This window comes from Aegilops tauschii, chromosome 1 (genome assembly GCF_002575655.3).
Source record: "Aegilops tauschii subsp. strangulata cultivar AL8/78 chromosome 1, Aet v6.0, whole genome shotgun sequence".
Taxonomy (NCBI): domain Eukaryota; kingdom Viridiplantae; phylum Streptophyta; class Magnoliopsida; order Poales; family Poaceae; genus Aegilops; species Aegilops tauschii.
The window spans coordinates 37039783-37056013 of NC_053035.3; the positions used below are offsets into that span (position 1 = coordinate 37039783).

The 16231-nt window shown below is 50.6% G+C and overlaps 1 protein-coding gene across 1 annotated transcript; it reads left to right on the top strand.

Annotated features, from left to right (window-relative positions):
- Nucleotides 1-15282: 15282 nt before the first annotated feature.
- LOC141027234 (MDIS1-interacting receptor like kinase 2-like) lies at nt 15283-15888 on the top strand. Its single transcript, XM_073504218.1, has one exon. It carries the CDS (start codon nt 15283-15285, stop codon nt 15886-15888), a length of 606 nt encoding a protein of 201 aa, XP_073360319.1.
- Nucleotides 15889-16231: the final 343 nt, after the last annotated feature.

Here is a 16231-nt window from a genome sequence, read left to right on the forward strand (position 1 = left end):
GCAAGGGCAATAGCTCCAGTGTTGTCACAGAAGAGAGTCATCGGGCCCGACGCATTGGGAATCACCCCTAGGTCGGTAATGAACTCCTTTATCCAGACTGCTTCCTGTGCTGCCTCTGAGGCCGCCATGTACTCCGCTTCACATGTAGATCGCGCCACGACGCTTTGCTTGCAACTGCACCAGCTTACTGCCCCTCCATTCAAAATATACACGTATCTGGTTTGTGACTTAGAGTCATCCAGATCTGTGTCGAAGCTAGCGTCGACGTAACCCTTTACGACGAGCTCTTCGTCACCTCCATAAACGAGAAACATATCCTTAGTCCTCTTCAGGTACTTCAGGATATTCTTGACCGCTGTCCAGTGTTCCATGCCGGGATTACTTTGGTACCTTCCTACCAAACTTACGGCAAGGTTTACATCAGGTCTGGTACACAGCATGGCATACATAATAGACCCTATGGCCGAGGCATAGGGGATGACACTCATCTTTTCTCTATCTTCTGCCGTGGTCGGGCATTGAGCCGTGCTCAATTGCACACCTTGCAATACAGGCAAGAACCCCTTCTTGGACTGATCCATATTGAACTTCTTCAATATCTTGTCAAGGTACATAATTTGTGAAAGACCAATGAGGCGTCTTGATCTATCTCTATAGATCTTGATGCCTAATATATAAGCAGCTTCTCCAAGGTCCTTCATTGAAAAACATTTATTCAAGTAGGCCTTTATACTTTCCCAGAATTCTATATCATTTCCCATCAATAGTATGTCATATAATAAGAGAAATGCTACAGAGCTCCCACTCACTTTCTTGTAAACACAGGCTTCTCCATAAGTCTGTGTAAACCCAAACGCTTTGATCATCTCATCAAAGCGAATGTTCCAACTCCGAGATGCTTGCACCAGCCCATAGATTGAGCGCTGGAGCTTGCATACCTTGTTAGCATTCTTAGGATCGACAAAACCTTCCGGCTGCATCATATACAATTCTTCCTTAAGAAAGCCATTAAGGAATGCCGTTTTGACGTCCATTTGCCATATCTCATAATCATAGAATGCGGCAATTGCTAACATGATTCGGACGGACTTCAGCTTCGCTACGGGTGAGAAAGTCTCATCGTAGTCAACCCCTTGAACTTGTCGATAACCCTTAGTGACAAGTCGAGCCTTATAGATGGTCACGTTACCATCCGCGTCTGTCTTCTTCTTAAAGATCCATTTATTTTCTATGGCTCGCCGATCATCGGGCAAGTCAGTCAAAGTCCATACTTCGTTTTCATACATGGATCCTATCTCGGATTTCATGGCTTCTAGCCATTTGTCGGAATCCGGGCCCGCCATCGCTTCTTCATAGTTCGAAGGTTCACCGTTGTCTAACAACATGATTTCCAGGACAGGGTTGCCGTACCACTCTGGTGCGGAACGTGTCCTTGTGGACCTACGAAGTTCAGCAGTAACTTGATCCGAAGCTTCATGATTATTATCATTAACTTCCTCCCCAGTCGGTGTAGGCACCACAGGAACATCTTCCCGCGCTGCGCTACTTTCCGGTTCGGAAGGGGTGACTATAACCTCATCAAGTTCCACTTTCCTCCCACTTATTTCTTTCGAGAGAAACTCTTTCTCCAGAAAGGACCCGTTCTTGGCAACGAAGATCTTGCCTTCGGATCTGAGGTAGAAGGTATACCCAATAGTTTCCTTAGGGTATCCTATGAAGACGCATTTCTCCGACTTGGGTTCGAGCTTTTCAGGTTGAAGTTTCTTGACATAAGCATAGCATCCCCAAACTTTTAGAAATGACAGCTTAGGTTTCTTCCCAAACCATAATTCATACTGTGTCGTCTCAACGGATTTCGACGGAGCCCTATTTAAAGTGAATGCGGCTGTCTCTAAAGCATAGCCCCAAAATGAGAGCGGTAGATCGGTAAGAGACATCATAGATCGCACCATATCCAATAGAGTGCGATTACGACGTTCAGACACACCATTTCGCTGAGGTGTTCCAGGCGGCGTGAGTTGTGAAACGATTCCACATTTCCTTAAGTGTGTGCCAAATTCGTGACTTAAATATTCCCCTCCACGAGCTGATCGCAGGAACTTTATTTTCCTGTCACGTTGATTCTCAACCTCACTCTGAAATTCCTTGAACTTTTCAAAGGTTTCAGACTTGTGTTTCATTAGGTAGACATACCCATATCTACTTAAATCATCAGTGAGAGTGAGAACATAACGATAGCCACCGCGAGCCTCAACACTCATCGGACCGCACACATCAGTATGTATGATTTCCAATAAGTTGGTTGCTCGCTCCATTGTTCCGGAGAACGGAGTCTTGGTCATATTACCCATGAGGCATGGTTCGCACGTGTCAAATGATTCGTAATCTAGCGACTCCAAAAGTCCATCAGCATGGAGCTTCTTCATGCGCTTGTCACCAATGTGACCAAGGCGGCAGTGCCACAAGTATGTGGGACTATCGTTATCAACTTTACATCTTTTGGTATTCACACTATGAATATGTGTAACATCACATTCGAGATTCATCAAGAATAAACCATTGACCAGCGGGGCATGACCATAAAACATATCTCTCATATAAATAGAACAACCATTATTCTCGGATTTAAATGAGTAGCCATCTCGAATTAAACGAGATCCAGATACAATGTTCATGCTCAAAGCTGGCACTAAATAACAATTATTGAGGTTTAAAACTAATCCCGTAGGTAAATGCAGAGGTAGCGTGCCGATGGCGATCACATCGACCTTGGAACCATTCCCGACGCGCATCGTCACCTCGTCCTTCGCCAGTCTCCGCTTATTCCGCAACTCCTGTTTTGAGTTACAAATATGAGCAACCGCACCGGTATCAAATACCAAGGAGCTACTACGAGTACTGGTAAGGTACACATCAATTACATGTATATCACATATACCTGTGGTGTTGCCAACCTTCTTTTCCGCTAAGTATTTGGGGTAGTTCCGCTTCCAGTGACCACTTCCCTTGTAATAAAAGCACTCAGTCTCAGGCTTGGGTCCATTCTTTGACTTCTTCCCGGTAACTGGCTTACCGGGCGCGGCAACTCCCTTGCCGTCCTTCTTGAAGTTCTTCTTAGCCTTGCCTTTCTTGAACTTAGTGGTTTTATTTACCATCAACACTTGATGTTCCTTTCTGATCTCCACCTCCGCTGATTTCAGCATTGAATATACCTCAGGAATGGTCTTTTCCATCCCCTGCATATTGAAGTTCATCACAAAGCTCTTGTAGCTTGGTGGAAGCGACTGAAGGATTCTGTCAATGACCGCGTCATCCGGGAGATTAACTCTCAGCTGAGACAAGCGGTTGTGTAACCCAGACATTCTGAGTATGTGCTCACTTACAGAACTATTTTCCTCCATTTTACAGCTGAAGAACTTGTCGGAGACTTCATATCTCTCGACCCGGGCATGAGCTTGGAAAACCATTTTCAGCTCTTCGAACATCTCATATGCTCCATGTTTCTCAAAACGCTTTTGGAGCCCCGGTTCTAAGCTGTAAAGCATGCCGCACTGAACGAGGGAGTAATCATCAGCACGTGATTGCCAAGCGTTCATAACGTCTTGGTTCTCTGGGATGGGTGCTTCACCTAGCGGTGCTTCTAGGACATAATCTTTCTTGGCAGCTATGAGGATGATCCTCAGGTTCCGGACCCAGTCCGTATAGTTGCTGCCATCATCTTTCAGCTTGGTTTTCTCTAGGAACGCGTTGAAGTTGAGGACAACGTGGGCCATTTGATCTACAACACATATTGTAAAGATTTTAGACTAAGTTCATGATAATTAAGTTCATCTAATCAAATTATTCAATGAACTCCCACTCAGATAGACATCCCTCTAGTCATCTAAGTGAAACATGATCCGAGTTAACTAGGCCATGTCCGATCATCATGTGAGACGGACTAGTCAACATCGGTGAACATCTTCATGTTGATCGTATCTTCTATACGACTCATGCTCGACCTTTCGGTCTTCCGTGTTTCGAGGCCATGTCTGTACATGCTAGGCTCGTCAAGTCAACCCTAAGTGTATTGCGTGTGTTCCGAGGCCATGTCTGTACATGCTAAGCTCGTCAACACCCGTTGTATGCGAACGTTAGAATCTATCACACCCGATCATCATGTGGTGCTTCGAAACAACGAACCTTCGCAACGGTGCACAGTTAGGGGGAACACTTTCTTGAAATTATTATAAGGGATCATCTTACTCACTACCGTCGTTCTAAGCAAATAAGATGCAAAACATGATAAACATCACATGCAATCAAATAGTGACATGATATGGCCAATATCATTTTGCTCCTTTGATCTCCATCTTCGGGGCGCCATGATCATCTTCGTCACCGGCATGACACCATGATCTCCATCATCATGATCTCCATCATTGTGTCTTCATGAAGTTGTCACGCCAACGATTACTTCTACTTCTATGGCTAACGCGTTTAGCAATAAAGTAAAGTAATTTACATGGCGTTATTCAATGACACGCAGGTCATACAAAAAATAAAGACAACTCCTATGGCTCCTGCCGGTTGTCATACTCATCGACATGCAAGTCGTGATTCCTATTACAAGAATATGATCAATCTCATACATCACATATATCATTCATCACATCTTCTGGCCATATCACATCACAAGGCACATGCTGCAAAAACAAGTTAGACGTCCTCTAATTGTTGTTGCAAGTTTTTACGTGGCTTGTATAGGTTTCTAGCAAGAACGTTTCTTACCTACGTAAAACCACAACGTGATATGCCAATTTCTATTTACCCTTCATAAGGACCCTTTTCATCGAATCCGTTCCGACTAAAGTGGGAGAGACAGACACCCGCCAGCCACCTTATGCAGCTAGTGCATGTCAGTCGGTGGAACCAGTCTCACGTAAGCGTACGTGTAAGGTCGGTCTGGGCCGCTTCATCCCACAATACCGCCGAAACAAGATAAGACTAGTAGCGGCAAGAAGAATTGGCAACATCTACGCCCACAACTGCTTTGTGTTCTACTCGTGCATAATAACTACGCATAGGCCTGGCTCATGATGCCACTGTTGGGGATCGTAGCAGAATTTTAAAATTTCCTACGCATCACCAAGATCCATCTATGGAGTATACTAGCAACGAGGGGAAAGGAGTGCATCTACATACCCTTGTAGATCGCGAGCGGAAGCGTTGAAGTGAACGGGGTTGATGGAGTCGTACTCGCCGTGATCCAAATCACCGATGACCGAGTACCGAATGGACGGCACCTCCGCGTTCAACACACGTACGGAGCAGCGATGTCTCCTCCTTCTTGATCCAGCAAGGGGGAAGGAGAGGTTGATGGAGATCCAGCAGCACGACGGCGTGGTGGTGGATGTAGCGGGATCTCGGCAGGGCTTCGCCAAGCTTCTGCGAGAGGGAGAGGTGTTGCAGGGGGAGAGGGAGGCGCCAGGGGCTGTTGTGTTGCTGCCCTCCCTCCCCCCCACTATATATAGGGACCCCTGGGGGGGCACCGGCCCTGGGAGATCAGATCTCCAAGGGGGGGCGGCGGCCAAGGGGGAAGGGGGGGTGGCTTCCCCCCCAAGCCAAGTGGGGCGCCCCCCACCCTAGGGTTTCCAACCCTAGGCGTAGGGGGAGGCCCAAGGGGGGGCGCCCCAGCCTACTAAGGGCTGGTTCCCTTCCCACTTCAGCCCATGGGGCCCTCCGGGATAGGTGGCCCCACCCGGTGGACCCCCGGGATCCTTCCGGTGGTCCCGGTACAATACCGATAACCACCGAAACTTTCCCGGTGGCCGAAACTGGACTTCCTATATATAATTCTTCACCTTCGGACCATTCCGGAACTCCTCGTGACGTCCGGGATCTCATCCGGGACTCCGAACAACTTTCGGGTTTCCGCATACTCATATCTCTACAACCCTAGCGTCACCGAACCTTAAGTGTGTAGACCCTACGGGTTCGGGAGACATGCAGACATGACCGAGACGCCTCTCCGGTCAATAACCAACAGCGGGATCTGGATACCCATGTTGGCTCCCACATGCTCCACAATGATCTCATCGGATGAACCACGATGTCGAGGATTCAATCAACCCCGTATACAATTCCCTTTGTCAATCGGTATGTTACTTGCCCGAGATTCGATCGTCGGTATCCCAATACCTTGTTCAATCTCGTTACCGGCAAGTCTCTTTACTCGTACCGTAATGCATGATCCCGTGGCTAACTCCTTATTCGCATTGAGCTCATTATGATGATGCATTACCGAGTGGGCCCAGAGATACCTCTCCGTCACACGGAGTGACAAATCCCAGTCTCGATCCGTGCCAACTCAACAGACACTTTCGGAGATACCCGTAGTGCACCTTTATAGTCACCTAGTTACGTTGTGACGTTTGGCACACCCAAAGCACTCCTACGGTATCCGGGAGTTGCACGATCTCATGGTCTAAGGAAAAGATACTTGACAGTGGAAAAGCTCTAGCAAACGAACTACACGATCTTTGAGCTATGCTTAGGATTGGGTCTTGTCCATCACATCATTCTCCTAATGATGTGATCTCGTTATCAATGACATCCAATGTCCATAGTCAGGAAACCCATGACTATCTATTGATCAACGAGCTAGTCAACTAGAGGCTTACTAGGGACACGTTGTGGTCTATGTATTCACACATGTATTACGATTTCCGGATAACACATTTATAGCATGAACAATAGACAATTATCATGAACAAAGAAATATAATAATAACCATTTATTATTGCCTCTAGGGCATATTTCCAACATCCACCCGGTTTGTTAGGTCAGCCCATAGAAACACTTTGGAGCAACATCCGGGCAAGACCCACAGCAAGATCCCCTCCGTGTAGACCCGACGCGTTCGTTTGCCCCCTCCAGGTGCCGGCGACGGCGCCGTCCGTGAGGGGGGGCACACCCCGGAGACACGTGCCGGGTGTTTGCATCCGCCACAACACTTCCAGACTTGTGAGAGGCGCCTACGCAAGATTTGGCGGCATGCTAGCCCCCGGAGGCCGCCGGCCACAGTCGTAGACACGCGAAGAGCAATCCGCGTAGAGGGAATTGTTCAGATACTTCTCCATCACGAAAAATTATGAAAAATTACCATCAGTCCTACAGCACATGTGCCCACGTCGTGTAAAAAACTCATGATTTTATCGCGCTCCGAGTATTTAATAATATTCACGCAACATCGTTACCGCAGAACGTCTACTACCGTGTCATCGCCGTCCGTGAGGGGGGCACACCCCGGAGACGCGTGCCGCCTCTTCGGACATGCCACCAGACCACCCGCATGCATGAGGGCCCGGTGCGACGCTCGGGTGGCATTGCTACCCCCCAGGCCCCCGTCCCGCCTAACCCTGTAGCGTTTGACCACGGGATCTAGCCCTTTGACTTTGCACGGACGGGCTTTGAGCAGTGGACCTATCCACCCGGTTGTGTTAGGTCAGCCCATAGGAACACTTTGGAGCAACATCCGGGCAAGACCCACAGCAAGATCCCCTCCGTGTAGACCCGACGCGTCCGTTTCCCCCCTCCAGGTGCCAGCGGCGGCGCCGTCCGTGAGGGGGGCACACCCCGAAGACGCGTGCCGGGCGTTTGCACCCGCCACAACACTTCCAGACTTGTGAGAGGCCGCCTACGCAAGATTTGGCGGCATGCTAGCCCCCGGAGGCCGCCGACCACAGTCGTAGACACGCGAAGAGCAATCCGCGTAGAGGAAATTGTTCAGATACTTCTCCATCACGAACAATTATGAAAAATTAGCATCAGTCCTACAACACATGTGCGCACGTCGTGTAAAAAACTCATGATTTTATCGCACTCCGAGTATTTAATAATATTCACGCCGCATCGTTACCGCAGAACGTCTACTACTGTGTCATCGCCGTCCGTGAGGGGGGGGGCACACCCCCGGAGACGCGTGCCGCCTCTTCGGACATGCCACCACACCACCCTACATGTATGAGGGCCCAGTGCGACGCTCGGGTGGCATTGCTACCCCCCAGGGCCCCCGTCCCGCCTAACCCTGTAGCGTTTGACCACGGGATCTAACCCTTTGACTTTGCACGGACGGGCTTTGACCAGTGGAACTCTCCACCCGGTTGTGTTAGGTCAGCCCATAGGAACACTTTGGAGCAACATCCGGGCCAGACCCATAGCAAGATCCCCTCAGTGTAGACCCGACGCGTCCGTTTCCCCCTCCAGGAGACGCTCCGGGGTGTGCCCCCCTCACGGGCGTCGCTGCCGCCGTGTCCCGGAGGGGGGAAACAGCCACGTCGGGCCGACACGGAGGGAATTTAGGGGTGGGTTGGGCCGGGACGGTGTTGGGAGGTGTAGCTATAGGCTGGGCTATGACAACCAGGTGAAAAGGTCCACCGGTCAAACCCCGTCCGGTGAAAGTCAAAGGTCTAGACCCGGCGGTCGTCTGTTTCAGGGTTAGACGAGACGAGGTACCGGGGAGGGGGGTAGCAATGCCGCCAGGTGTTGCGATGGGCCCTCCTACGGTTGTGGAAGCGTGGTGGCAGGCGCAGGCACCCGGCCCCGCGGCTCCAGGGTGTGCCCCCCTCACGGGCGTCGCTGCCGCCGTGTCACGGTCGTCGCACCGGGTCCCATACACACAGTAAAATAAAAATCTAAAAATGTAATAATTCAATTTATTAAAAACTTCGGCATTCATCATGGAAAACGTACTATCACGGTGAAACCTTCAGTGCCTGGGCACCAGGCTGGCTGCCCGGGCATTGAAAGTTTCACCGTAATTGTACGTTTCTTCATATAAGTCTAATGAATACCGGTGCTTATGACGTATGGATTAGTGAACTATTTAAACATGTCAAATTGCTTATCCCTCGGCGAGGTGGGACTATTTTTTCAATAAAAGTGGTTGCCATCTATGCCTACCGCCTTGCCGTCGGCATAGGCCTCCTATCTATGCCGACGGCCTGGCCGTCGGCATAGAGCCACCCTTACCCACTCGACGACCCTCTCGCTGCCAGGTGGGACCATGCCTATGCCGACGGCATGGCCGTCGGCATAGAGGCACCCTTATCCACTCGGGCCTTGCCGTGGCCACTCGTTCAACTGCCCCTTCCTCAACCACTCCTCCTCCCTACTCCGACCCACGCCGCACCGCCGCCCGACCCAGACCCCCACCCGCACCGCCGCCGCCACCGGATCCTGACCCGCCGCGCCGCCGCACCTTCGTTCTAGTCCCCGCCGCCCCGTCCGCCCGCCCCCTCCACGCGCGCCCCGTCCGCCCGCCGCCCCGTCCGCCCCCTCCACCCGCCGCCCCGTCCGCCCCCTCCACCCGCCGCCGCCCTCCATCGCTGCCGCCGTCCGCCCCCCTCTATCCAAGCCCCCCTCCACCCACCGCCCTGGCTGCCCCCTCCACCCACCGCCTCGTCCGCCCCCTCCACTCGCCGCCTCGGTCGTCCCTGCGTCGACGCCGACCGGGCTTCTTGCCCCAAACGCCTGAGCGCGGCACCGGCCGGCCGGAGCCGTAGCCTGGCCACGCCCCCTGCCCCGACCCGCACCCCTTCCGGCGGCCGTCGTGTGGTGTTACTCCGGCCGCCGTCCCCTGCGCCGACCCGTACCCCCTCGCCGCTCCCGTACTGCCCCCTCGGTGAGCTCCCCCGCCAACCTGCTGCTCCCCCTCCCCCCGCTGATGGTTTCGCTGCTGTTTTTTTTTGCTATTGTTTTTGTAGTTAGATAGTTAGATAAATAGATAGATAGTTAGATAAATAGATGAATGGATGGATAGATAGATAGATAAATATATTTTTTCTGTATGTTTTTTTCTTTTTCTTGCTAGTGTTTTTAGGTGGATGGATCTATGGATTAATTTTTGTTAGATGGATGCATGGATGTTGTTAGAATCATAGATGGTGGATGGATGGAATGTCGGTGATTTTTTTTAGAAACTTTGTTTGTTATAAATTTAATGTTAGGTCATGTTGATGAATGGATGTTGGTCAAGTTAATGATCGAAAAATGGATGGATGGATGTTGGACAAAATTTTGACACTTGACTGAGATGTTATGATGTTGCTAATTTTTTTTGATACTCATAATGATGTTGATAAAATAACTGAAGACAAAATTGTTCATAATGATTTTTTTGACTAAGTTGTTCTTTCGGTGGAATTTGCAGGCTTTGTGGTGTTGCATTTCATCAAAGTGACCGTCGTCCGACGCGTTGGTCCGTGAGCATGCCTCTGTTGTTCGACTCCTTCCCCAACAGCCGAGGGTGAGCTACAAGTCCATCTCCTCCATTTTTTCATGTCACTAGATTTCATTCTCAAGTCAAGTGGCGTAACTTAGGCGTCTCCCGTCCGAAAGGGTTGCATCGATAAATATGCATTCAATTGCATAGTTTCAAACTAAGCCGACGGCTAGGCCGTCGGCATAGCCCTGCCCCAGGAGAGCCCAGTTGCTGCCACGTGGCAGGCCTATGCCGACGGCCTGGCCGTCGGCTTAGTTTGAAACTATGCCGACGGCTAGGCCGTCGGCATAGACCTGCCCCAGGGGTGACGCCTGCTCGACACGTGGCACGTCTATGCCGACGGCCTAGCCGTCGGCATAGTTTCAAACTAAGCCGACGGCTAGGCCGTCGGCATAGACCTGCCACATGGCGAGCAGGCGTTGGTCAGCACTTGACGGCGGCCGCCGTTAGGAGGTAACGTTGCCGACGGCCCCGATGTACGGACACCGTCGGGATAGGGCCTATACCGACGACCTTTCTATGCCGACGGCCTCCCGGGCTATGCCGACGGATATGTTGCCGACGACCCTATACCGACGGGGGCCGTCGACATAGGCCTGTGCCTGCAGGCTGCAGCACCGCCATGACCAGGGTGATATTGTCCTAGTTGTGACCAATATTTCGTTTGGGTACTGTCAGCTTGATGGCAGGTTGGACAGTCTTCCTTTTGCAGACTTGCCTCATCTTGTCTATCTAAACCTCCCTCGGACCATTCTCTCTGGCACAATCCCATCAATCATCGGTGCTCTTGCCAAGCTAACTCACTTGGATCTATCCAACAATTACCTATACGGATCTATCCCAACATACCTAGGTAGTTGTACTAAACTAACCTCCATCGATCTCTCTTACTACAATTTGTTTCTACCATGCCTAGTACAGTAGGAAGACTAGGGAATTTAATGAGCCTCTCCACTTTGCAGATTTGCCTCATCTTGTGTATCTGAACCTCAGTTACAACGACCTGGATGGATCTATCCCAACATCCCTAGGTACTGTACTAAACTAACCTATATCAATCTCTCTTACTACAATTTGTTTCTACCATGCCTAGTACAGTAGAAAGGCTAGGGAATTTGATGAGCATCTCCACCTTGCAGACTTGCCTCATCTTGTCAGTCTGAACCTCAGACACAACTCTCTCTCGGGCCCAATCCCACCAAGCATTGGCACTCTTAACGAGCTCGCATACTTGGATCTATCCTACAATAGGCTGAACGGATTTATCGCAACATCCTTAGGTAAGTGTACTAAAGTATCCTCCATCGATCTCTCTTACTACAATTTATTTGTACCATGCCTAGTACAATAGGAACACTAGGGAATTTAATGAGCATCTCCACCTTGCAGACCTGCCCCATCTTGTTAGTCTGTACCTCAGTCACAACTCTCTCTGGGGCTCAATCCCATCAAGCGCTGCGCTCTTAATGAGCTCGCATACTTGGATCTATCCTACAATAGGCTGAACGAATCTATCGCAACATCCCTAGGTAAGTGTACTAAACTAACCTCCATCAATCTCTTTTCCTACAATTTTTTTGTACCATGCCTAGTACAATAGGAACACTAGGGAATTTAATGAGCATCTCCACCTTCCAGACTTGCCCCATCTTGTCAGTCCGGACCTCAGTCACAACTCTCTTTGGGGCTCAATCCCATCAAGCATTGGCACTCTTAACGAGCTCGCATACTTGGATCTATCCTACAATAGGCTGAACGGATCTATCGCAACATCCTTAGGTAAGTGTACTAAACTATCCTCCATCGATCTCTCTTACTACAAGTTATTTGTACCATGCCTAGTACAGTAGGAACACTAGGGAATTTAATGAGCATCTCCACCTTGCAGACTTGCCCCATCTTGTCAGTCTGGACCTCAGTCATAACGCTCTTTGGGGCTCAATCCCATCAAGCACTGGCGCTCTTAACGAGCTCGCATACTTGGATCTATCCTGCAATAGGCTGAACGGATCTATCGCAACATCCCTAGGTAAGTGTACTAAACTAACCTCCATCCATGTCTCTTACTACAGTTTGTTTCTCCTTCCCTAGTACCGTAGGAAAACCAAAAAATTTAATGAGCCTCTCCACTTTGTAGACTTTCCCCAAGTTGTCTATATGGACCTCCACCTCAACTCTCTCTCGGGCCTAATCCCATGAAGCATAGGCACTCTCCCCAAGCTCAAACACTTGGATCTGTCCTGTAGTGGTCTTCATGGATTCATCTGTTATGGCGCTGCTAGAAGGAGGGCGCGAGAGGGCCGGCCGGGGGCCTTTTTGTCAACGGCCGGGCAAGAGGGAAGGGATTTCCTTCTTAATTCTTGCTTGCATAGATTGTTACATCTCCTATCTTTATATAGAGAGGTTTACTTGACTCCCAAGCAAGGCTTACTTGACCCCTAAGCAAGCGACCGTTATCTCTAATTAACCCTAACACTAACGGGCTATACCGCCAGCCCAGGCCCATTATGTACTCTAACACTACACCCCACCTGGACATGCAGCTTGTCCTCGAGCTGCAGCCTAACCAACTTATAACCATGACTCGACGTAGCACAAACCTAACACCTAAAAACAAGCCTTTTACATCTCGGCTTGTTTTATTACTCTCAACCTGAAATGGACTGGGACGCTTTATTTTGGACCCCTTAACAAAAAGTGGACACTACGCGCACGTCGGACGTGCACGTGTACAACCACCTGGATCCCATGGACACCATCTGGACAAAAGGAGTTCATGTGTATGGCCACCTGGAAGTGGTCGCAAGAGCGACCAGCAGAGGTGCCCTCGCTGCGGCCGGTGGAATGCAGTGGTGCTACGCGGTGCGCTCCTGTCGGTGACACCCTGCCTTCTCCTCGCCGGACGGTTGTTGGTCTGCACCGCACAGAGAAGAGTGGAGGGATTGCGATGGAGAATGACGAGGAGGGGTGCGCCCCCCAACCGCCGATGTCGCAGACTTTGAGGTCGCTGCCCATGGGGAAAACAGCATGCCCAAGATCCCCGACGCAGCGAACGAGATCGGGGTCCTTTGTGCAGTGAGGCGCAACGGGAAGGAGCGGCAGCTGCAGACCACACATCTCCCGCACACGCCGACGCGCTAGGAGGCCGCGTGCAGCAGCCTGCAGCCTCACCGCCGCCGACACTTGGCGGGTAGTGATCCAAGCCGGAAGCGGTGACAGCGGCAGCGGGAACTTGATCTGCTGGATGGGGACACCCTGGGGAAGCGGTGATGGCGACGGCGGGTGCTTGATCAGGTGGACCGGGACTCCCGCTGGCACGGTCGATGCGGGGCCGGAGTTGACCGGCGGTGGCTGCAGCGGCTGCTGCGGCGGAGCACCGGGCACGGCGGAGGCCGCCAGGAGCGGCGGCTGCCACTGCAGCCAGGGCGGGGCGGTGGTGGCAGTGGCGGCGAGCGCGGCGGAGGCCGCCTGGTGCGGCGGCTGCCACGACAGCGCGGTGGCGTCGATGGGCGCGGCGGAGGCCGCCAGGAGCGGCGGCTGCCACTTCAGCCAGGGCGAGGCGGTGGTGGCGGTGGATGGCAGCTGCAGCGGCCCGGCGAGCGCGGCGGAGGCCACCTGGTGCGGCGGCTGCCAGGACAGCCATGGCGGCGTGGTGGCGGCGATGGGCGGCGCAGCCGGGTGCGGCCCGTAGGACCCGACCAAGAACATGCGGATCTCCTGGACCGCCTGGGTTATGTCCCGTAGCGCCCCAGACACCTCCTCCGGGGTGAGGACGGGGGCGGGTGCGATGGAGGATCCCGCCGCGGGCAGGAGTAGGGCGACGGTCGTGGTGGTCGCCGGAGGCGACAAGGTGACCAACAGCGGAGGAGACGGGTTGGGCGGCGGTGAAGACATGATCGAACCAAAGCTAGCTGATACCAAATTGTTATGGCGCTGCTAGAAGGAGGGCGCGAGAGGGCCGGCCGGGGCCTTTTTGCCCACGGCCGGGCAAGAGGGAAGGGATTTCCTTCTTAATTCTTGCTTGCTTAGATTGATACATCTCCTCTCTTTATATAGAGAGGTTTACTTGACTCCCAAGCAAGGCTTACTTGACCCCTAAGCAAGCGACCGTTATCTTTAATTAACCCTAACACTAACGGGCTATATCGCCAACCCAGGCCCATTACGTACTCTAACATCATCCCAGAATCTATTGGTAATTTTACCAAACTATCCACCAATCTCTCTTACTACAATTTGTTTGTCCTTCCTTAACAGTAGGGAAAGTAGGGAATTTGATGAGTCTCTCCACTTTGCAGACTTGCCGCAAGTTGTCTATCTGAACGTCAGTCTTAACTCTCTCTCGGGCCTAATCCCATCAAGCATTGGCGCTCTCGCCGTGCTTGAATGCTTGGATCTTTCCAGCAATAGTCTCCATGGATCCATCCCAGAATCTATTGGTAATTGTACAAAACTAACGTACCTATATCTCTCTCAAAATCAACTAAGTGGTTCCATCCCTTCGAGCTTGTTGAAATTGTTATCTATAACAATACTCTCTGTCCAATCAGCTTGATGGCTTATTACCACCAGAGCTTGGATCTCTTGTTTACCTCACACATCTAGATCTAAGTAGCAATCAATTTTTAGGAAGCATTCCACCTGAGGTAGGACATTGCCACTATTTATGGTTCTTACGCATACCAGACAACAATTTGACATGACAAATACCACAAGAACTTGGGTATCTTGCCAACCTATTTGAGCTTGATTTGAGTAGAAACAATTTAAGTGGCGCCATTCCATCGCCTTTTTCTAATCTTTCTGGACTGTTTAGGCTGAATCTATCATATAACAATTTGGCTTGCAGAGTTCCATTTGTCACTGCAGGCTTGATCTCACTTGACCATAATATGGATTTATGTGGCGATTCATATGGATTACCTCCATGTGAAACGCACCAAAGCAGAAATCATCCGCGTATGGTACTTCTTGCCATTTTTGCACCATTTTCCATCGCTTGCATCTCAATAGCAAGCATGACGGTTGTTTGTCGGAGAAAAAAACATGTAAAAAATACAAGCAAAAGCAAGTCTAGAGATATACTTTCTATATGGAATTTCGACGGGAAGATCGCATTTGAAGACATACTCAGTGCAACAGAAAATTTCGATGAGAAATATTGCATTGGCGTTGGAGGCTATGGAACTGTCTTCCGAGTCGAGCTTGAAGGCGGGGTTGCCTTTGCCGTCAAGCTCCTGCATTCAGTGGAAGAATTCAGCGAGGAGGAAACATTTCACGCTGAGATTGAAGTGTTGACAAAAATCAGGCACCGGTGCATCGTCAAGCTGTATGGCTTCTGTGCACACTCCCAATGCAAATTCCTCGTGTACGACCTTATCGAGAGGGGAAACTTATCATCCATTTTGCATGAGCAAGAGCTAGCAAAGGAGCTAGACTGGCCCAATAGAATTGCTATTGTGACGGACGTAGCTCAAGCTCTCTCCTACTTGCATCATGATTGCAATGATCCTATTGTACACCGGGACATAAAAAGCAGCAACATACTTTTGAACCAAGATTGTAAAGCTTATGTCTTGGACTTTGGCATGGCAAAGAAGCTGAAGCATGGTTGCTCAAGCTGAGCACAATCTTTGCGGGAACATGTGACTATATGGCACCAGGTACTCTTTCATGGTCCTAATCCTTTCGTATCCTTCAATGACTATTAAAATGTGTTTTGGAAGGAGAGAAATAAAAACTGATTATGTTTTGATATACTGATTTCTTATTACGGAATTGTCATCTATCATGGTGTTGACAGAGAAGTGTGACGTGTACAGCTTCGGTGTGGTTGTGCTGGAAGTTGTGATGGGAAAGCACCCGGGTGATCTGCTCCTTCCGTTCTTCTGCCGAACCGAGCAGCTGGGGAAGTTCAACGATATCCTGGATCGACGCATCGCAACACCGTCAACCATTGACTAGGAG

What these genes read in the sequence shown, in the direction of transcription:
- LOC141027234 (XM_073504218.1), top strand. Translation starts at nt 15,283, where the DNA reads ATGACGGTTGTTTGTCGGAGAAAAAAACATGTAAAAAATACAAGCAAA.